Source organism: Phycodurus eques, chromosome 4 (assembly GCF_024500275.1).
Source record: "Phycodurus eques isolate BA_2022a chromosome 4, UOR_Pequ_1.1, whole genome shotgun sequence".
NCBI classification, from domain to species: Eukaryota; Metazoa; Chordata; class Actinopteri; order Syngnathiformes; family Syngnathidae; genus Phycodurus; species Phycodurus eques.
Window position 1 is genome coordinate 26,312,022 of NC_084528.1, and position 23,425 is coordinate 26,335,446.

Consider the following 23,425-nt stretch of genomic DNA (forward strand, 5'->3'; position numbering starts at 1 on the left):
AATGGCATTTCAATTCATTTCAATGGGGAATATTGATTTGATATACAGTATGCGTAATTCAGCTTAATTGAGCTTACATTGTATATCACCAGTTCCATTAAAAGTTGATATTATTTGACCATCCAGAGCCCATCCCTCATGCCTCTCTCCTCTTTGTCACTTAGCCATCACGGAGCTGCACAAGGAGTGGACCATACAGTCGCCTAAAAATACATTTACAAACACCCACGAGGTGGTTTTAATATTAGAAAGCACAAGGCTGATACCTGAGCCACTTTGATACAGAGGCGACGGTCAGCTCTGCATCTGCGCGCCCCCCCCCCCCACCACTTGTACTCTCCCCACCGTCCCGCCCAGCCAGCAGGTCATAAGCATCACCACCCAGTTGTCAGCGCATACTTTGGCAGTCACACGGGCATCACCAGGCGTGACGTTGCCCCCCTGATGCCGGTGGGAGGGGGCACGCATGTGTGAGGGAAAAGTCCCAGAGTCTAATGTGGCCTAGTTGAGGAAATCTTACTCAGCTTGTGTTTTCTTTTCTTATTGTCCTCTTATGCCGATGAAAACAATGATTAGCTTTCATGTCAAGTTGAGCTTTCGTTCCATGAAATCCAATTTTACTGTTCATGTGTCTTTCCAACTTCCTACTTTCTCTTACTGTAATCCTCTTTGTTCGCTTTTCTTATTTACTTCCTCAGGCAACTGTAATGTGTCTGTCATTTATGTTTTTAAAATCGTGAACATTTTTCACGATTTTTTGAACAAATGCATGATTCAGTGAGATCATTCTGGTTCATAATTTCGTGGTGTTTTCTCTTAAAATTTGTTAGTGAGCAGAATGATGGACTAGTTTGAATATCATAAAGGGAGTGAAAGATATTTCATTTTACTTTATGTATTATTTATCTACCCTTTGTTAGCTTTTTTGCTTTTCCCCCAACATGTATTGGATATTCATTAGTCCTCTCTGATACTGTCTTGTTCCAAAGTGAGTGGCAGGTGATTGAAGCTCCAACAATGGAATTGGTGTGCAAAACATAAAAATCAAATTAGTCTGATGGGTGTGTAGGAAAGATGAAATAAATGAGCGTGGCTGCGTTTTTTAAAGATAACAATTTGATAGCACAGAAGGTCATGTCTCCGGGTTGATCTGATGGTTTCGACATCCTGGCATTTGTTGAAATGTTAGAGGAGATTTGTATCTATTTTGCATGTCCAAATCATATATATAGTCTACACGAGAGATCATTACACAGTGGAACCTCCCAGGTAGATCATTTGGAATTTAAACCAAAAACTGGAACAGGTTTCATGTTGGTGACAAACAAAATGAATGTGTTGGGTTTGCACTGGCAGATGTTTACTCGAAAACACGTGATTGTGGTTTTTGAAAATTATTGTTAATTATTGCTAATGACTACCCAGAAGAAAATCACATGGCGTGTTGTAGGTGTGACGAAGGAGTTTAAGATGGAGGTGGGACTGCATCAGGGATCCGCCCTGAGCCCCTTCCTGTTTGCAGTGGTGATGGATAGGCTGACAGATGAGGTTAGACTGGAGTCCCCGTGGACCATGATGTTCGCAGATGACATTGTGATCTGCAGTGAAAGCAGGGAGCAGGTGGAGGAACAGTTACAAAGGTGGAGGCATGCACTGGAAAGGAGAAGAATGAAGATTAGCCGAAGTAAGACAGAAATATGTGCATGAATGAGAGGGGTGGAGGGGGAAGAGTGAGGCTGCAGGGAGAAGAGATAGCAAGGGTGGAGGACTTTAAATATTTTGGGTCCACAGTCCAGAGCAATGGTTAGTGTGGTAACGAAGTGAAGAAACTAGTCCAAGCAGGTTGGAACGGGTGGACCAAGATGTCAGGTGTGTTATGTGATAGAAGAGTCTCTGCGAGGATGAAGGGCAAACATTATAAGACAGTGGTGAGGCCAGCCATGATGTACGGGTTAGAGATAGTGGGACTGAAGAGACAACAGGAAGCAGAGCTGGAGGTGGCAGAAATGAAGATTCTCAGTTCTCTCTAGGAGTGACCAGGTTGGATAAGATTAGAAAGGAACTCATCAGAGGGACGGCCAAGGTCAGATGTTTTTGAGACAAAGTAAGAGAGATCAGACTTCATTGGTTTGGACACGTCCAGAGGAGAGAAAGTGAGTATATTGGTAAAAGGGTGATGAGGATGGCGCTGCCAGGCAAGAGAGCTAGAGGAAGACCAAAGAGAGGGTTGATGGATGTCGTGAGGGACGACATGAGGGCAGTTGGTGTTCAAGCAGAGGATGCAGGAGATAGGCTTACATGGAAAAGGATGACGCGCTGTGGCGACCCCTAAAGGGACAAGCCCAAAGGAAAAGAAGAATATCATATTTATTATTTTTACAAGCTTGGTCCCCATCCCTCCCAGTTCCAACATCACATCTGCCCCCTGGGATGCACTTTACACATTTGGTTTGTTAAGATGTAATAAACGGGTTTGCAGATATCGTACACTTTAAAAAGCTTCAATGATTTTCTTGAGATTTTGAGAGGTTTTTGCTGTTTGATGTTCCAATAACATCATTAGGTTCCACCCAAATAAACTTGAGCAGTTCTTGTCGGGCCAAAGCTCCAGCATTTACTTAATTATGAGTTGGATTGTCGACATTTCTTGTTTACCAATAACCCCCCCCCCCCCCCCCTCCTCGTTATATTTGGGACATCCCTCGGGATTCACCTGCTCCTCTATCACCGATCAATCCCTCCCACCTATCCGTTCTAAGCTTTACCAACCGTGTGATCGGCTCAAAAATAAACACGCATACATGCGGCAAATCTTGAGGTCTCTGCTGCTTAGTTTCACCTTGCAGGGAGGGGTAGTTGTGGTCCGCGGTGCTTGTGATGGATCTGACACAATGAAAATAAATCTTATTGTTCATAAGAGACGCAAACTATCATTGGGTGTTCATGTCTCGCTCTGTCTGGTTTAATTTTTTATTAAATAATACAACAGCTTTAGACCTTTTTATTTAATCTAAAGCAGCATTCAACTGTTGTCACACTGGGACCTGCAGTTACCTATTGTAGCTAAGTCGTGACCCACTTTTATAGTATTTAAGGACAATAAATGTAATAAATGTTTTAACCCTGTAATGCCTGACCCCAGAAATAATGGACAGAAAATTCTGATTTCTTTAATCTGGAACCTTAATTGGACCCTTTCACAAAATTTGAAAAAATAATTACAAAAGAATTCTTTCCATATAGGTTGTTTCATTTGTATCGTAAATGATAAATTGGGGCATTACATGCAGTTCTGGCAATACAAGAACATCATACTCTTTTGGCCTCTTTCTTCTTTTCTCTTTTATTATGAACTGTGGTAAGCATGAAAACAGCAGTTAAAGCTATTTAACAAGAACATTGGCCTCTTCCAGCAACTTTTTGATGGAAAAGATGTGCAGCAGGTTAGGGTGATTAAGGATAGAGCTGAAAACGTGTTGACTGGTGCCAGTAGTGTGCTGCGTAGATGAAACGAATACTCTGAGGAGTTGATGAATGAGAAAAGAGAAGCGAAGGGAGAGTAGTAGAGGCAATTGTGGTGGACCATGAGCATCTAGCAGAGGTGGCTGTGTGGATTTTGACCATGTTGTTCAATAGAAATCTAGAGGGTGAGAAGATCCCTGAGGAATGAAGGAAAAGTCTGCTGGTGCTGATTTTTAAGAACAAGGGTGGTGTGCAGAGTTGTGGAGACTATGGAAGAAAAAAGTTGATGAGCCACACAACAACTTTATGGCCAAGAGTGGTGGAGGCTAGATTCAGGACAGAAGTTAGTACTTATGAGCAACAGTATCGTTTCATGCCTGGGAAGAGTACAGCAGATGCATTATTTTAAGTACAGCGACGGACAGGAGGAGCTACATTGTGTCTTTGTAGAGCGAGAGAAAGACTACGAGAGAGTATCCAGAGAGGAAGTGTGGTACTGCATGTCTGGAGTGGCAGAGAAGTATGTTAGAATCGTACAAGACATGTATGAGGGCAGCAGAACAGTGGTGAGGTGTGCTGTAGGTGTGGCAGAGGAATTCAAGGTGGAACTATTGAAATAATCTCTTCAGGTCAAACTGACACAATCATAATGTTTAACTTCCTAATATTCTAAGTTACATTTGTGTCATAAAAAAAAAGAATGAATGCGGTTTCTATTAAATTGGTAAACACTCCATTTGAACTATAACAAGATCTTGTGTGATTTGCTGGACATCGTTAAAAGCTGTATCTTCAGAATGAAGAAGCTTCTTCTTAAATTAGATTTCAGCCCATCAGCGACTGACAGGTCATAGCACTCCACCACGTGCAGCCTGGAGTCCCCGCAGCACTGAGGGACACAGCTCCTCCATATTTAATTGATATGTTGAATTATTCTGGCTCAGTGCCGTGTTGTGCCACCGTGAATTGGGCCGTGGAGTTCAGTGTGTGTGTGTGTGTGTGTGTGTGGATAGGGGGACGAGAGGGAGCCGTTGGGCGGCAGGATAGCGGCCCCAGTTTGCCACGAACACTGGAGGCCCCTGGGAAAGCAGAGCCATAGCAACAGGATGAATTAATGAACAAGGCCCAAATGCTTCGTTTAACACAACCAACAAGCGATCACAGATACACACACACACACACACACACACGCACGTGCACGCCAAGACAGCTGGTGGTTTCATATTCAACATACTGTTAACCCGGTGATGCAGGTTTGGCTTGAACTGCCTTTACAATGGCAACACTCAGCGTACAAAACATTGTACATTTTGCACTCACTCAAATTGCAGTGGGAAAATCTATCGCTGATTTGGTCGTGAAGACCTTTAAGTTAGTTCTATTAGTCATTGATTATAAATCACTTCATCCACGGCTGCTGTCACGTGTATTAAACCAGTAAGATTCAGAGTAGTCTGCAGCGTCCCCCTCAGGAGGGAAATGTAAAAACATTGATGTATATTGTACTTTCAAATTTGAAAAGCAATTACCGTATTTTCAAGACCATAAGGCGCACTTAAAAGTCTTAAATTTTCTCCAAAATGGACGGGGCGCCTTATAATGCGGCGCGCCTTATGTGTGCACCGAGTTCCAAAAATCTGTAAATGTTGTTGTGTGACTTTGATGAGCGCTCCGCTCGACTGACTGGCAGCATTTCCTGCCGACACGCTGCTTATATAGAGGAAAGGCGGAAGTGACTGTGGACAGCATGCGGACGTTAAAGGGGGAAGGTTGCTAAAGGGACGCCCCCAGTAGGTATATAGCGCCGGTATGTGCATTGTGCAAAACATCAGTTTGGCTAAGGACCCCCGTAGATGGCACCTACGAGGAGACACTGCTTACGAAGCACAGTTTAAACTGCAAGCTGTTAGTTACGTGGAGGAATATGGGAATCGAACAGCCGCGAGAGAATTCAAGATCAACGAATCCATGGTTCGCAAGTGGAGGAAGCAAGAAAACGAGCTTCGCCAAGTCAGGAAGATGAAGCGCCGGGCGAGTTACGCCACCATATGTGAATGGATTGTGGATGCCTGGGCTAAGGTATCTGCTTTGACTGTTGTTCGAGCTTTCGCGAAATTGGCATCATTTCTGAACAGCCCCCCCCCGGAAACGAGACTGACTCTGACAATGACGAGAGGGAACCCGGCATGTTTGATGGAGAACTAGCCCAGCTGTTCATTTCGGATACAGAAGATGAGGACTTTGATAGATTTCTGGATGAGGATTGATCAAAAAAATAACATGAGTACATTGTTAAATACTTCAATAAAGTACAACCGAACTCGGTTTTGCTCCCGCTGCCTTTTTAAAAACATACGCTAGCATGTTTCAGCGTGCATGCATGCTACTGTACGTTTTAAGCTAGCATATGTTTGACCATGTCTGCGCCCAATAATACGGTGCGCCTTATGTATGTGTTAACTACAGAAATAGACCCCGTAACTGAGACTGCGCCTTGTGGTCGTGAAAATACGGTAAGTCATAAAGTACCCCCCCCCCCCCCAAATAAAACTAAAATAAAACTGAAAAAGATCAAATTATGAACACTTTTTTATTTAAAAATATATATTAGGTTGTGTTCAAACACTTCAAATGAATGGTCATTAATAGACAATGACATCATTTTGGGAGGATGACAACTGAGGGACAAAATACAGGTTTTTGGTTTAACATTTGAGATACATGTTTTCTAAGGGCTGCCATGAAACAACACTGAATATTTTGAAACAAAATGTAGTCCAAGTTAGTGGAACCAATTGTCACTGTTGGTGAAACTTTGCTTTGAACTCAACAAATATAGTCAAAAAGAAAAATCACACTTTGTTTTTGTTCCTTTTTTTTTTTTTTTTTAATTGTACAATAAAAAAAACACTGTACATTTGTTTTCTTTTCCATGTTGTATGATGACTGAATTCAACAAATTACAGAAACTAACAGAGAGACTCATTACTGTGAACGACGTCTGAAGTGGAAGGACTTGAAAAGGTTTTTGACTTTCAATTTTTAGCATGATTTATATTGAATTCGGTTTTTGTTGTTGTTGAGGATTTAAATTTTCTTTTATTGATTATGGAATCCAATGGGCCTTTGTTTGGATAGTTTTTCTTATTTGCGCTAGAAATTCACAAAAAATCCTATTAAATGTATTTCAGGTATTTTTGGGGGTTTGCCTGAAATCAACTGAATTGTCCTTAAGCGCTGCACTGGGCGTTTGCGCAGTGGTGATGGGAGCAATCGGCACATGGGGGACACAGCGGGAGCCGAAGCGTCTTGCACAATAATCCAGTTTGGCGCGCTTTGTACAGGTGAGTGTGTAAGTTGGAGGGGGTTGTCTGGGTTTTGGTCCTGGTCCGATGTGTTAAGATGGCGAGGCGCCGGGTCAGAAGTCATCAGGCTGGGGCTTAAGAGCGGGTGTATTTGCCCCAGATATGAAGCATGAATACAGAGGCGATGAAGAGCAGACTCATCACCAACACTGGCACTGGGCCGCTGATACAACAAAAACACACAGACATTACTGACACTATTACTACTATTACTAACGCACGATACAAAATTTTGTCAATGATGGCGTAGCAATTGATTAGAGTTCATTGCGGAGTGAGTATAAGAGTTGTAGATGGATGGTTGACATGCACTGCTTGCACAGACATGGCGACAAACTGAGTAATTAGTATTACTAGTATATTATAACTAGTATATATATAAAAAATAAAAAATATTTTAAAAAAGGAGTCTAGAGACTAATTCCTACTAACAAGACAACTTGATTGGAATCATTTTCATTGTTTTCCGTCCGACATGAAAGGACGCCGGTGGAAAGCAATTAAGTTAATTGCGCTGAACAGACGTGGTGCCTGTTTATACGTTGCAAAACAGTTGTTTATCAGAAACGTTGGACCCCAGGTATGTGCTTCCAGGGCCAAAAAATTTTTGCTAAGTTTTCCTTGCCTCGCCTGTGCAATTCTACATGAAGGACAAAGCGTGAGAGAGCCAGATGAGATGTGGCAATACCCTTACCAGGACAGACCTATGGATGATTCATTTTATTATGTAAAATTTAAAATAATCCAAGAGCACAAGCACTTTTCAAATTATCTGTAAAGTATTATTTAAGTGGAAGTGTATGCAAGTTATTCTGTAAAACAATGGGAGTAGTAGAGCAAAAACAATAAGGTAAAAAGGAGGATTTTTTTTTTGAATAATATTGTCATTTGCGTAATTGCGGTCCAATTTTTGTAATTAAAAACAAACCAAAAAATCTTGATTCTATTGAGAAAAGGTGTAATGATAACCAAGAACCAGGAAAATATTTAAATAAATGACATACACAAGTGAACCTTGCCATGTTGCTGCCAACTTAAACTTTTTATACACGACAACACATTGTAGTGATGCACCAAAATGAAAATTCTTGACCAAAACCGGAAATCAAAACTGGGGAGTCCAAGACCCAAAACCAAATGCTGAAACACTGAAAGAAATTAACTGAATTTTTAAGTTCATACAAAAAAAAAAGGCAACAGTGTTTTACATTAAAATATAAAAATAAATCCAACACGCCAAATATCATAAAACTATGCCAATCATTAGTAAGATTGCATTTATAGCTATGACTACAGAAATTCACTTCCAGAACAATTTGTCTGACTTTACATATTTTTAAAATTACATCAAGAACATTACCGTAGGACAGTTCTTGCAGTTTTTTATGTAGTAAGATACAAATAATTCTGCATACTGTTCAGTTGTGCAACACAATCACTATTCTACAGCTGTAATCATTAATAAATTGTGGCTTCAACATTTGTTATTTTACTGTATTTATTGCATCAACCTTGTAATGGCGGATGCATTTGCAGCCAAAGGTCTTCTCTTGCATGCTCGTTTTGTATTTCCTGTATCCACTATTGCCACTGAAACAGTGCAAATTCCCCATTGTGGGACTAATAAAGATTATCTTGTACTCTAAATATTTATTATATTTAATGTCCTTTGAAATTTATAGGCCGTTTCAGCTTATCCTTCTTTCATCATAACGATACTTGTCAAAATGTAGTTTAATCGCTCTCATGGAGGCGATGATGAGCGACACTCTTTCGCCTCCGCAGCTCGGCATCGTTATTTAGCCGCGTTAGCTGTAGCTTGTAAGTTAGCTGGGGCGGTGCAAATCCATAGCATACAACAAGCATTCCACCGTAGTAGCCGAACAGCGGAAAGCAGGCCGACAAGAGGGATGCTGAAGTTTGGGCATAATGATGGTAAAGCCCTGCAGTTCCCACAATTCATTGCGACATGCAAATTTGAATTATTGCCGTAAGAAAGACGCTCATATTTGTTGTTAATGTGTGTTTATGTTACCTCTAGTTGAATGTGTGCCTTATTTAACCGTCACATTTATGGTGCACAACTAGGTGATCATCAAACAGTGACTGTAGGCTGTTTGTATCCCAGTCAATTCAACTACATAGTCAGCAAAGCCCAGTGGGCATTGCCTGCTAATGGTAAATATTTATACTATGAAGGGTACAGGCTTGCGCATCGGCAGCTACAAAGCTATTAGTGAGCAGCAATAAACACTATGTTATTTTGGTGACAAAAGTCTTTCGGTCCAGAACCCAAAAAAAAAAAAGCACTTTTGGGCTAATTTCGGAGCATCACTAACACAGACGATTCCCGTTTCTGCAGGCTTTTTTACACTGCTAGTGGATTTACTTTATTTTTGTGTCAATATACATTAACTTATTTTATCAAGGTTACTTAAAATGTCACCTGTAAAGTTATTAATGGTTTGTGATGGTGCCAGTTTGGGTTAGATCTTTTAATTTAATCTGCGGAGCCATTAAGGCTTGGGTCATAATGAAATTGTGATTTGACACATAAATTATATCAGTATTGTATGGCGAGAAGATACTTATCTGAATTACTACTTAGTCGCTACCCAGGTTTGTGGGCGAATCTCAATGACAGAATGCAAACACACCAACTACATAATGTGCAAGTTGCGAGTGTCTTTGGAAAGCGGCAACTGTGCAAACAAACGTGTTCGCTGACAACTTTTAAATGGTTTCTCATTAGGTTTCATGTGCGCCAGATAGTCTTTTAGCAGCACGGCTCGTTTTATTGATGAGCCGCTGACACGAGGAGGGGCTCTCATCTCTGAAGGAGAGACTGACCGGGGAGGAGGGGGTGGGGGCTGCATCGCCATGCCAACCGCCTCCTCCATCCCTCCCCCCTGTCAGAAGGCTGTAATTGAGTTGACCTTTCCGAGCGGATCTTTTAATGAAGCTTGGCGAGCGGCGTCTAACGCGGGAACAAATGCGCACTCGATATACAGCGGCGTACGAGGAGTGTGCCCTCCTTCGACGACCGACACGCACTCGATAAGCGGCGCACCGCCATCGATCAGCCGCCGCCGCGTGGCACGAGGAGATGGGATGTTGGGGAGGGATGCTCAAGGCAGGATAGAAAAACTTTTCTGCCTAATTTCAACTACCTTTAAATCCTAAATGATGCATAAAAAAATTGCAGGTTAAGATTTTTATTTTTTAAAGACAATACACTTACACTTTGAGACCCGGCGAGTCCTCGGTGTAAAAGCGCCACATTCCCCCGGTACCGGCCGATCCAGTGGTCCTGCCACCACTTCGGGTACCGCTGCTGGTTGCTTTCCTGTGTGACACACAAGCACGTGTATGAGCACACTGTACTAATATTTGTGTATAGTTGTGCTCATATATTTACACATCCTGGCAGAATTTGTGAAATATTGGTAATTTGTCAGAAAATACTGCTAGGTTTTATTTAATGATTGTGTTATTCTGAAATATCTTAATTTGAATCCCATTCAAAATAAAATGTGTTTCTCATATTGCCTGGTCACTCATATTCTGTTTTGCCAAGAATGGTTCATATCAAAGATCTAACTCTACTAAAGATGTGATAATTTTGCCAGAATAAAATTGCAAGATTACCATGCTTGTACAGTTTGTATATGCATTTTTTATTTTGCTTTGTTTTACTCTGTTGTCTGCAGGCAGGCTGGCATTGCAAATACCTTACCTGGATAAATAAAGGTTCAATAAAAAAATTTTTTTTTTTTTTTTAAATATGTGAATTCATAGTCAGCTTTTATTGCATTTTTAAATACAGCAGGGTGAAGTATTTGGTATCTGTAAACGCATTTGCATGACCTTTTTTTGCAGAGGGAGAATAACAGATTGTACATCGCAAATGTTTATTTGCGCATGTAAAAAACAAAGACAGAAAAGCAGCTCAGTGGAAAAAGTAAAAATAAATCTGTGATTCTAAGTTTTACTTTCAATTTTTATGAGGAACAAAATGCACATTTTGACCCGGACGTTGCTGTCTGAATCCGCTTATTTCGAGCCTTGCCGTTACACTGCATACATACAATAATGGCGGTTCTTTGAATGTGAAAAGTAAACAATGATGTGACGCTAATGCCAGACGTCTGTGCCAACCAATCAGCACTCATCAGCACAGCCTGCATCCTCAAGAGTTCCTGGTCGGCTTAAGACCCTGGGGACAGGGGGAACTATATAATCTGTACCCTGGTAGTTTTTAGTGGTAGAAAGTGACACCGGGGGGGAACTCAAAACTACCAGGGTAGATAGGGATGTTCCTGTTGTGGAAAAGGGGCTTATTTATTTATTAAGGGCTTAGTTTAAGTCCTCAGTGCGACAGCGCAAAAATTAAAAAGACGTTAATGAAGATGCTGATAGTAATGGCTGATAATGACTTCTCAGTGAACTCTTTATTGGGCACCAGTTACGCTCGCATCTATCTGGCGTTGTCATCTACTGGAATGAAATGCAAATAGAGATAACAGATTCCAACTTTATTTCATTTTCACCATTTCGCTCCCACCCGACCTGTTTGGATCTCTGCTTCCACATCCACTAATGTTGTAGCCCTACCATGCTTTATTTGGGTACTATTTAGTTAGTATGACTTCAAACTTGAAACTTTTGTGTGTACCTCTGTCTGACTGTGGAGCCTGCTGCACGGGGGGCCACTGTCTTGCTGGGGGAACGGCTCGACGCCCCCACATTGGTTGCACTGACTGCAGGTCCAGGCTGAGGAAAAACCGTTACACCAACATTTACCATACAATCCAATGCTCTCGTTACTGGACTTTAAAAACAACAACAACTGATAACTAGCATTAGAAGCCAGGCTGAACAGGCCTATTAATTCAACGTATTAATCACGCCACTACATATCTTTTTACATACGTTTGCATCACAAACTTGGTGTTACCAAGTGTTTAATTTAAAAGTTACAAAGGTTTAAAAATTGTTGGTGGGAGAGCCACGTACACAAATGTTGAGCTAAGGCTAGCAAGCGTGCTAACAGATAGCAAAAGGCGGATATATTTCTATTGCACCGCTTCCTGTCAGCTGCAAGCGTGTGCTGTATCGTCTTACCATTTTATTTTGTTTTATTTGTCTTGGTGCGTGCTGAGTGGCAGAGGCTCCCTCTCAATGCAGATGTCCACTTCGGGGAAACGGCTGTTAGTTGTGAATGGAACGGTCCAAACTTGAGAAGGGAGCCGCAAAAGCTGACGCTTGTGTAAAAAGGACACGACTGCAAAAGTCAAGGACCTGTGGAGTTGCCCAAAAAGATGCCTGTCTGCAAGATAACTTGACCATAAAAATTACAACTCATATAACGCCCCGCACAAGTGACCGTTCATTTAACAACTCAAAATCTTAAATAAATAACTGTATATGTTATTGTGGATTTTATGAGATTTATCAATGATTTTTCTTTCTTTTTTTGTTCATATGCAAAATAAAGAACCTGCTCGCTTCTCTTGGTGACGTGTCTTCTACGAGACGAGTGATTGTCAATGGGGAAACTAGCGCCATTTTGGCGCGAGCAGAAAGGTTCGTCTTGTTCGATCACAAGTGAGAGTTTAGAGCCACTATGGCGGCGAAGCTCTTTTGTTTCATGACAGTGCTTGTTAGTGGCAGTGACACTGGGGTAATCACAGGTCTCAAAACTTGGATAAGATAACAGAAGGTAAACGCCATAATGTTTCATATATAAATTATACCTTGGACGAGTATGTGGGTCCAGTGTTTACTTTTAAAAAGCATGCCTGTATTAAACGTGACGTTTCTTCTTCTTCTTTTTTTTTTTTAGGAATGTAGTCAAGCTAAGTTAGTGTGCTGTACTGTTATTGATGAGATTTGTCTTTTCATATACTGTATAGCTAAACCTGTGGTCGTTCATGTTATTGACGTCTTTACCAGCAACTCAGCAAATCAGTTTTCGTCATGGCAGGTGGTTGAGACAGTGGCATTGTGACCCTCATGCTTGTTTACAGCTGTTTGACACAAATATCAGAGAGTGCTTTAAAACACACTTTTAGTTAAACCATGGGATTGTCCAAGCTTGTTGACAAGCTAGCGAGGCTTCAGGTTACTTATGGTGACTTACAATGAAATGAATGGACTGATGTACATAGAGTATCTTGAAGGCTTACTGTATTCACGTAAAGGGATAGTCAGTATTTGCAAGCTGTTTCAATTACGCTATCCTCATTGCTATTATTCTGTATCTGTGTATATATCCAGGATGGTGCGGGTGGTGTTTCTGCATCCAGACCTCGGTATAGGTGGAGCGGAGCGTCTGGTTGTCGATGCTGCTGTCGCACTTAAGTCCAAGGGATGTAATGTCCAGATCTGGACCGCTCACTATGACCCGACCCACTGTTTCTCTGAGACCCTTGACCCAGATTTACCTGTGGTAAGCAAGCAGTCATGCAGTCATTGTGTGTGGAAAATGTTAGTATTTAGTTGTGCATTAATTATATCTTACTCCTCTGCTTCCAACAGGTTTGTGTGGGTGACTGGCTGCCCACCAGTGTTTTTGGGTACCTCCATGCCCTCTGTGCTTACCTAAGAATGATCTACATAGCGGTCTATTTGGTCTTTTTTAGCGGGCTGGAGTATGATGTCATCTTCTGCGATCAAGTGAGTGACATATTTTCAGTTTAGCATGTTTAGTCCTACCTTGATGTTCATTTTATGAGGCAATATAGATGTTTTTGGTAATTACATATATTTTTTAATCCCACTTCAGGTGTCAGTGTGTATTCCGGTGTTGAGGCTGTCCCGTCACAGGAAGAAGGTTTTATTCTACTGTCACTTCCCGGATCAGCTGCTGACTCAAAGGAAATCAGCCCTGAAGAAGCTTTACCGCGCTCCCATCGACTTCATGGAGGAGCGCACCACTGGCATGGCTGATATGGTACGTAAAGACCTGACGCTCATACACACAGGCCCATACAAATTGAAAAAAAGTATATATAGAAGGATACATTTCATGAATAGGAGCGACTCACAAGTCAAATGTTATACTATTGGTGTGATGTTCTTTTTCTGAAATGCTATGCTACATTTACGCCAGATGTAACGAGACACACACCTTCCCAAACGCTCAACTTTCTTTCCACAAACGTATTGGCCCCCCTCTCAAATTTTTATATTTATTGCATGAGTTCCCTACTTTAATGTTTAAGACCATCAAACAAATGTAAATATCAGACAAATATAACCCAAGTGAGCTTAAAATTAAATTTTTAAATGGTGATTTCATTTATTAAGTAAAAAAACTATTAAAAGTTACCTGGCCCTGTGTGAAAAAAGTAATGGACCCCTAAACCTAATAACTGGTTGGGCCATCCTCACCAGCAACAACTGAAATCAAACATTTTCTATAACTGGCAGTGAGTCTTTCACATCTCTGTGGAGATATTTTGTCCAACTCTTCCTTGCAGAATTGTTTGAATTCAGCAAAAATGGAGTGTTTTCGAGCATGAATGTCTTTTTTAAGGTCATGTCACTGCATTACATTCAGATTCAAGTCGGGAATTTGACTAGGCCACTCCTAAACCTTCATATTGTTTTTTTAAGCTATTCAAAAGTTGACTTTCTGGTGTGTTTTGGATTGTTATCCTGCTGCAGAACCTGAGTGCGCTTCAGCTACAGGTCACAAACTGCTGGCTGAACATTTTCCTTCAGGATTTTCTGTTTGACAGCAGAATTCATGGTTACATCAATCACAGCAAGTTGTACAGGTCCTGAAGGATACTTTTTCAGGGCACTGTATGTGCCAAATAATTTTAAAAAGAAGGAAAAAAAGTAATTGAAAATGTTCAAATACCAATCTCATGGTGTGCTGGAATTAACATTTGGTAACTACTAAACAATGAACACTCGTCCCCCTGAGGCAATTCTGAATCTTGTTGCAAAAGGTTTTGTTTGTTTATCCATTAGGTAAGCGTTATGGCATCTAGACAAGTCACCATAATCATTTAATTATTGTTCTAAGTGATATAAAAAATTACACAACATAAACATGACATTGCCATTGTATGTCGTTTGAGGTAACAATAAGTAGACAGTATCAGGTATAGTAGCACTAAAACAAGTTTGTATTTCGAGTAAAATACTAAAAAAAAAAAAATGTAATGTAAAAAAAAAAATTACATCATGCCCTCAAGGTCTAGTTTGTGTAGAATGTAGGGTTGGGAATCGTTTGAATTTGAGCAATTCTGGTTCCAAACCATCTCTATTCCGATTCTTTTAGGGGGCTGGGTCAAAAACGTTTGCATGGTTTAAATAAAGGATGTCCAAATTATGAACATCCATTTTCTTAGCAGCCTACAGCATAGACTAAAATGAACATTTGACTTGGGGTTCTTTATAACCAGGATCACGATCAAACCTATGAACTAAAAGGCAATGTGTGTGGAACTAACCCACTAGACTTAATATTCATTAATTAATGTTTCAGCCAAAAGTTAAACATAGCATTGTTAAAATTGTTATTTGGGACTGTTTTATCGTTTATATGTGAATGTTTAAATTTGACTTCCTGTTTTAAGCTTGTGGCCTTTTATTTTGAAGGGTACTGCAGTGGAACTCAGCATTTTGGCACGAAAAGTAACTTCCCACTGCACCAGTGATGTTTTTTTATGCATGGAACCATCCATCCATTTTCTGATCCGCTTCTCCTCACTAGCTATCATCGGGCAGGAGGCGGGGTACACCCTGAACTGGTTGCCAGCCAATCGCAGGGCACATAGAAACAAACAACCATTTGCACTCACATTCACACCTACGGACAATTTAGAGTCACCAATTGATGCATGTTTTTGGGATGTGGGAGGAAACCAGAGTGCCCGTAGAAAACCCACGCAGGCTCAGGGAGAACATGCAAATTCCACACAGGCGGGGCCGGGGATTGAATTCCGGTCCTCAGAACTGTGAGGCTGACGCTCTAACCAGTCGGTCACTGTACTGCCTGCATGGAACCAAATGCTATAAAATGTTGATTTATTTCCTTACCCACCGATGAGTCACAAGGTTAGTGTTTGTGATACTGTGAGATAAGGTTTATGTGAATTTTGTCCCGATTCATTTCGATGTTAAGTTGCTACGGTGAAGTTTTAGCTCAATGTTAAGTTTTTTTTTGTTGTTCTTTTTTTTTTTCTGTCATCGGCTCTTACGTTAATTTGAAGATTAAAATAAACGCTAAAAGCCATCAGTGCAAAAGTGCAACCAACCATTTACCTTGTTAGCTGCTTCAATGTTGGCAAAGATGGATTTTATTGTTTCACTCACCAAATTGACGAAGAGTTGACTTCACTGAAGCTCTGCGCGGTGTAGGCTGAGGCTTGGAGTGCGTCAGACGCGACGCATCGTCCAAGCCTCCTTTGCACAATACAATCTTATTCCAAGTTTTGCACTGAGGTGACTGGTCGTTAATTTTAACAAAGTTAAGACACTTTTGTTCACCGCCATCGCCGTTGGGCTCAAGCATGTATTAGTGCGTGTTGTTCTTCGTTGATTTTCGCCACTTTTTTTTTTTTTATTTTCGCCGGAGGGCTAGGCATCGAAACTGGGAACCGAAATTTTTTTATTTGAATGATTCCGGGTGAACCGGAGTGTTAGTCCCGGTTCCAATTGATTCTCGACTCCCAACCCTAATAGAATGGCACTGTAGAGGGTCCAAATTGGGTGCCAACTGCCATGCGTAGCGAGCTATTTTCACCATTTTCAGCTCCATGTTCTGGATCTGGTGGGTCCTGGACCCACTTGTTCCCAATTCAGACAGAATGTAACAGTGTAAAAAGAGAATTAATTCATTTTAAAAAGGGGTAGATTACAAAATCACTGAATGCAGTTAATAACCAAGTACTGTAATGTCCCCTGCTCAATAACTATGAATGGCACGCTAACACTCCTTATGGTTCTTATGATTCCACTCCAGTCCTGTAGATGGCAATAATGCGCACTACAAAGTGGGTATCAACAGCCACACATTTTTCACCACAGCTACATTAATAGGTACAAATGGAATGTTGAATTTCTTGCTAATGACACTACAGTGGTACCTTGACCAAGCTCCGAACAGTTTTCTCAGATATCAAATCAGTTTTCCCTATTGAAATTTACTGAAATGCCATTTATCCGTTCCACCCCCCCAAAACACTTTTTAAAAAAGAAAAGTAATACTATGATAATATTGTGATAAAAATAATATTGTGTAAAAACATAATAAAACATAATAAAGATCATGCAAAGAAATAAGCTGGTTTTATAAATGTAAAGCAGAAAGTCACATTCACTATAGTATTTGTGAGTTGTTTGCCTTGAAGGGGCCTGGCCTTGTGAGTGACGACAGGAGCTGTAGTTGAGTTAGCCCAACTTGGCCGATTAGTCTGCATGTGAGCATCTGGATGTGACCTGTGGCCCACAGCAGATCCTTACGAGTTGTCTCATTTTGTATTTGTGTGGTTGACTGTTTGTCCCATTCAATAAACAACTGAAAGTGCATTGGCGACTCCTTACAGTTACCTTAATTGCTCTGGTTTTTTTCCTCACTTCACTCAAGCGGCCGTGTATCTAGTGTAGGTACTGACCGATTACTAGCTGGGCCAATTATCGGCACCAATATTCGGCATTTTGACGCATATGGGCATCGCCCGTTTATCAAAAAAAAAAAATCAGACGGCCGATAAGAGCTCAATTTAAAACTGGGTAAACTTCAGAAAACTATTTATTCATTTAAAATTTCTGCTAACCTTATTAGAGATGGTCCTGACCCTGGGAACTATCTGCACTTTTGTTTTTATTTCACCCTAAAACAAAGATAAACAGGAAATTAACATTTCAGTTATATTAAACATTTTTAAACTTTATATAGTGTTGAAAACTTTCTGGAGCTATTTATTAATTAGTGTCCTGCACTTTTTGTTAGAATAAAAATAAATCAATGAACTTTTAAAAAGTTGTTTAATAATCATACGCTTAAAGGTATTTAAAAAGTGTTTTTTTCCCTTTTACCGCCAATGAATATCGTTTCAAAATATTGGTTATCGTTATCGGCCCTGAAAAAAAACCCCATAACGTTCTATCTGTAATCTAGTGCTTGCTAGTAACAAAAAAAATAATTGTCTCGCCACATAAAGCAAAAAATCGGACACGCGACAGCTAACTTACTCTAAAAACTCATAAGTTGGGGCACTTGTAAGTCAAGGTACCGCTGTACACTCCAACAATGTTTGGTCCTCCTGATGCAACTTTACTTGCATGTAGATTCTGGTAAACAGCCAGTTCACCGCAGGAGTCTTCAGGGAGACCTTTCGAAGTCTCACAGGGATACAGACAGACGTCCTCTATCCCTCCCTCAACACGCGCACCTTTGACCAGCCACCGACTGAAGCACAGGGTCTGGGGGGGCTGCTCCCGGAGGGAACCTCCCACCTGTTCCTCTCGCTTAACCGATACGAGCGAAAGAAGAACCTGGGCCTGGCGCTTCAGGCCCTGGCGGCTCTGAGAAGCGTTCTTCCTCCGGCCCAGAGAGCGGGCGTTCACTTGGTGGCGGCAGGGGGCTACGACGACCGAGTCGGCGAGAACGTGGAGCACTACGCCGAGCTGAAAGAGCTGGCATCGCAGCTGCACTTGGAGGACTGCGTGACTTTCTTGCGCTCCCCCTCGGACTCGGTCAAGGTGGCGCTGCTGCGGGCCAGCCACGCGGTGCTGTACACTCCGAGCAGGGAGCATTTCGGGATCGTTCCCGTCGAGGCCATGTACTGCCGCTGCCCCGTTATCGCCGTCAACTCCGGGGGGCCCCTGGAGAGCGTGGCGGACGGCGAGACGGGCTTCCTGTGCGAGCCCACGGCAGAGGCTTTCTCTAAGGCCATGGAGACGGCTGGTCGTGCAGCCGCAGCTCCGAGGGGACATGGGACAAGCTGGCAGGAAGAGGGTGCAAGATAAGTTCTCTCTTCAGGCCTTCTCACAGCAGCTGTACGGATACATTGTCAGCCTGAGCCAGTGACATCAAGACTGAAGGTTTTTTTCTTTTTTGGGGGGGGGGGACGGGGACGGTAACCTGACTGTTTGTGTGTGTGAAGTATGCGGTATTACAAGGATTTAAGAGGACAATTAATCAGCCTTCCCTTGGAAGCGTTGCTGAGGAACAGACTTCCACACCAATTAGAAAGAGAATGAAGCGTTTCCATACTACGCTGGTTTTATGTACGTGTCACAGCAGGGCAACCCAAAATATTGATTAATACAGTGACATGTTTTTTCCCCCTTTTGGCTCGGCAGCCATCTTTATTAGTGGAGGAACACAGTTATCTTCGGGTCGTACACACGGTCCTAAATCAATAAACAGGATGCTTTCCTCCACTTCCTGTCTGCCCAGAGCTTTTATTCCAAAGACGCTAGCCTGCTCCGTGACTCTTGCTGGTGCACGGAGGTTATTAGCAGATGATAGAGAGTGTTTGGCTTCATTAGAGGTCTGGCTGGTGGACAGCATGCCGCTGTCTGGGTCATTATCAAGGAGGGGAATAGCAGAAGGTCACTGTGTCTGCGCAACGGCCTCCTCCGCCCTTCTACTGTATAGAGCTGTTCCTATTGACATTCCAGAAGTCTTAATAAACTAGACGACACACAAAGTTTCTTGAGCCGCTTTGTTGCAAAGTTTTGCCCGCCTTTATTGGGGTTTGGAGAACCGACAAAGTATGTCCTTTACCGTGAGCGCATATTTGAAGTGCTGTCGCGCAGTAAAGGGTTTCATGGGGCTTATTAGTATTAGAAACAAGCAGATGTGAGAGCTTAAGTTTCTGTCTCCAAACGCTGCTGCATTATCAGTTCAAGAGTTTCGGTCGTGTCAAAGTGGTCTCCATTCAGTTTCTGAAAGGGAATCTGAAAAAAAAAACAAAATATTAAGCTGGAAATAGCACTTTTCGTAAATAAATACATAAATAAATACAATGCTGATAGATATCAGATAATCAACCAGCCTAAATGTCTGTGTGCGAATAGTACTGCATAAAGTGAATGATGCACTTCTTTTTTTTTTAGGCCTCACTCTGACCTTGTTACCACAGAAAAAGCATCTAATAGTGTTAGTATAACAATATCGGTTTAAAATTAAAAAAAATTCTGAAGCCCTACAGGTGTGCCCCCTATGTGTGCCTGTGTATCTACGAAAAATGATTGACTCCTCGTCAGTCACACCTTCTGCCTGTGATTGGTTGTTTTCTCTCGGGTGCGGTGGTTTCTTGCAAATTAAGTAAGAGGCGTAAGATAAGGACAGAGAAGGCTGTGTTTTTTTCCCACCGATCATTTTACTCGTGCTTCTCTCAGTTCATACTGAGTTTGAATAAATGACAAAGTGAGTTGTTTTGAAAATTGCAAACTCTACCTTTAACTGTATTTATAATTATATATGTACCAAGGCTAGAAAGCAAAACGCCAAAATGCTTGACACAGATAAATTTCACAAAGCAGATGCTAACCTGAATAGTTAGTAGCCGTGGGTAATAAAAATAAATAAATACAGAAGAAGCATCCCACAAAAATGGTCTATTTTTCCATCTGAGACGGACATGCGTATTAATTACAGCAGTAGCCATAAAGCACTTTTCAAAGCGCAACTAATTTTACTTTTTATTTATTTTTTTTTTATTTTTTTGTTAACCGTGGTTAACTTCTATTTCTTTTCATACGACAGTGAAGAATGTTAAAATATTACTTGAAACCTTACCTGTACAATGTGGAATTTAATGGAAGTCATTATTTCCTACGAGAAAATCTTTTTCGAAAAGCATTGTCTGTGTGAATGCTTGAGTCTCAGCTGCAACTGGGGTGACTCAAACCAACCTGCGTGCACACGGCTCGGCCGTAGCGAACGAACGTGGCGAAATGCTCGCTGTTGAAGTTGATCAGGTCGTATTTGAACTCCTGGTTCAGGAAAGTATGACAGCGATGCATCATCTGCTCCGTTATGGACGGAACCAGTTGGTGCTTGTCGTTGTTGACCTGGATGCGGGTTCCTGCGGGCACTCTGATGTCGGCGATAGGCTGAGAGGTGATGGTGGTCTTCTTCAGAACACCGCCACCTTTCGACCTGGGCAGCATCTGCTGTATGAGGCTGCGGCACGCTTTCTGAGTCATGTTCTCATCTTTGGAGGGAGAGGGAAGGAAAAAAAGGCAGGTTTTGTCTTTGTCTTGTGCCATTTTATACAGGATGTTGCGACAACAGGAATCATGAGTTCAAATAAATTCATATTTTATTCTCTCACCTCCCACTCCAAAATGAATCACATGACCTTGTCCCATGTAAATTCCCCACAGAGACACTCCCAACCACGGGTGCACAAATTCTATCAAGTCTCCAATCTCTGCTGTAGACACACTCTTGTCCATCTGCAGAGGAAAATAATTGAAACGAGCAGAAATGTACAGAAGGTTCATGATGAACATCAAAATAAAAGAGAGGAGGAATTTATATTGTATGCATTTACCTGTAACCACAATTGTTGACATTTTCAAAATGGGAAATGTATACGTTTCGCATCTTTTTTTTAGGGGAAATAAAATTTTGCTGGTCATCGGGAAATACATTATTTTAATATGTAATGTTAACATTTTGTGTTTTTTAAAAGAAAAAAGGTATTGGAATGAAAGTTTTCTTCACAATTCAAGGTAAAAAATATTTTATGTAGTATATAATGAAATTTTATTCATATTTATCATTTGTATATTACTGTGTATACAGGAGCGCAGCTACCATTCGGCAAACAAGGGCAATGGCCAGGGGCCCCACAATTTAGAGGGGCCCCGAAACATCTCATAACATTTATTTATCAAGTGTTCTTTGCTTCAAAGCAATTATTATGAGATGAGTCATGTGTTAGATAATAATCCTCAAGAAGAATTTTAAGGACTTTATACTGCTCCGAAAGTCAGACAATTTTCTCCAATTCACACTTTTTAGTACTGATAAACATTAATATTTAAAATCTTTGCAATACACGGATGTGGAGGGCCCCATGACTGGTTTTGGCTTGGGACCCAAATGACTAAATAAGACTAAGACCTACCCCATATACCTAGTTAATTCCTCTAAATTCCAATCACTTCTTATGTCCATCCATCCATTTTCTACCGCTCATCCGAGGTCGGGTCGCAGGGGCAGTAGCTTTAGCTTTATCATGGACGCCCAGACTTCCCTCTCCCCAGCCACTTCATCCAGCTCTTCCGCGGGGATCCCGAGGCGTTCCCAGGCCAGCCGAAGGACGTAGTCTCTCCAGCGTGTCCTGGGTCGTCCCCGGGGTCTCCTCCCGGTGGGACGTGCCCAGATCACCTCACCAGGGCTGACCAGCTGGTTCACTTCTTATGTATTTCCATTAATTGGAGGCAAAGGTATCCCAATCAAGATTATTTAAAAAAGTCACTTGTTAAATGTGCAAAACATCTCAAAACTTTGTTTCCTCCATTTGAATTTAATTTTATTTTATTATGCTCATTCCAATCCCTCAAAGGAAAGTACAATTCACACTCGGCTGTGCAAACTTTATATTTTTTGAACCAAATCGCACGCATGCAAGCATGCTAGCAGATATGTCAGAGTGAAAGGGCAAGCAAACAGTGCGGCACTTCTTCAGCTTGGGGCGGTGGAGATGGTGCTTTGCTCAAGGGCACCTCTTCAGTAGCCAGGAAGCAGAGTAGCATCTTTCCAACAACTACTTCTCTTTTTTTTTGTGTGTGTGTGTGTGTCACGAGCGGGACTTGAACCATAATCCTTGTCTCTTTCGAAAACGCCACGATGCTTATTCCACTTATGTTGCTTCTTTATACAAATTTTTTGATTTAATATAAACAAATAAAAGCTCACCTGTCGCCACTGGATTTGAGAGAGAACGGTGTCCCAAGTTCTCTGTCGATCCATCGTGCCTCAGCTGAGGTCGGCCGTGCAACTAAAGATTATTTGATGCTGTAATCGGGTTGTATACGATGTGACACGCCTTTATTATTTCCAGATAGCCTTGACTGATGCAGTTAGAAGATAGGCTACTTAATATATTACATATTAATCGATGACATGCATGTTCAGGTACAGTTTCACTATAATAGTTCATGTAATTTGAAATGTCCTTTGCGGTGCACTTTGTCTTCTATTGTAATTCACATTTTGTAAAATTAACATCCGACATTAAGATGCAGAGAAAGCAAACCTGATGCAGGTTGTTTTGACGTGATGCTTATTTGTCTTGATTTGATTCAAAATTGTTCGACTTTTGAGGCATATTTTTGCCCCAAATTAAGGTTGGATTCAAAAATTTTCATCCACAGATGAATTTGTTATACTAGTCGCATAGGTAACATAATAGTTGTTGTTTTTTCTTATTGAAGAACATTTAACCAGTTCAGTCCTGGTTAAAGTAGATGATCAGAGTTGGATGAAACCAATATTATAGAATATAGACAAACTTTCCGAAGAGACCAGGTGTGCAAAGAATGAAAGAATTTCGAAGAAGAAAGTCAAAGTGAGGAAGCAGATAGCGAGGGATCGCGGGTACCCGCCTGGC

At 41.4% G+C, this 23,425-nt stretch overlaps 3 protein-coding genes across 3 annotated transcripts; 1 reads left to right on the plus strand and 2 right to left on the minus strand.

Moving 5' to 3' along the window:
- Positions 1–6,033: 6,033 nt before the first annotated feature.
- sec61b (SEC61 translocon subunit beta) lies at positions 6,034–12,102 on the minus strand. The gene is made up of 4 exons (XM_061675753.1): positions 11,952–12,102; positions 11,503–11,600; positions 10,069–10,173; positions 6,034–6,990 (listed from the first exon to the last, which is right to left on the minus strand). The coding sequence occupies exons 1-4, from the start codon at positions 11,952–11,954 to the stop codon at positions 6,903–6,905; spliced, it is 294 nt and encodes a 97-aa protein (XP_061531737.1). The 5' UTR covers positions 11,955–12,102; the 3' UTR covers positions 6,034–6,902.
- A 313-nt stretch (positions 12,103–12,415) lies between these two features.
- alg2 (ALG2 alpha-1,3/1,6-mannosyltransferase) lies at positions 12,416–21,430 on the plus strand. Its single transcript, XM_061674867.1, is given in 6 exon segments — positions 12,416–12,549; positions 13,107–13,278; positions 13,368–13,505; positions 13,615–13,782; positions 18,138–18,749; positions 18,751–21,430. Coding segments are annotated over 5 exon segments (1,218 nt in total). The 5' UTR covers positions 12,416–12,549; position 13,107; the 3' UTR covers positions 18,880–21,430.
- Positions 19,665–22,785, minus strand: LOC133401952 (phospholipase A and acyltransferase 4-like). Its single transcript, XM_061675484.1, has 4 exons — positions 22,732–22,785; positions 21,137–21,260; positions 20,715–21,016; positions 19,665–19,754 (listed from the first exon to the last, which is right to left on the minus strand). The coding sequence occupies exons 1-4, from the start codon at positions 22,783–22,785 to the stop codon at positions 19,665–19,667; spliced, it is 570 nt and encodes a 189-aa protein (XP_061531468.1).
- Positions 22,786–23,425: the final 640 nt, after the last annotated feature.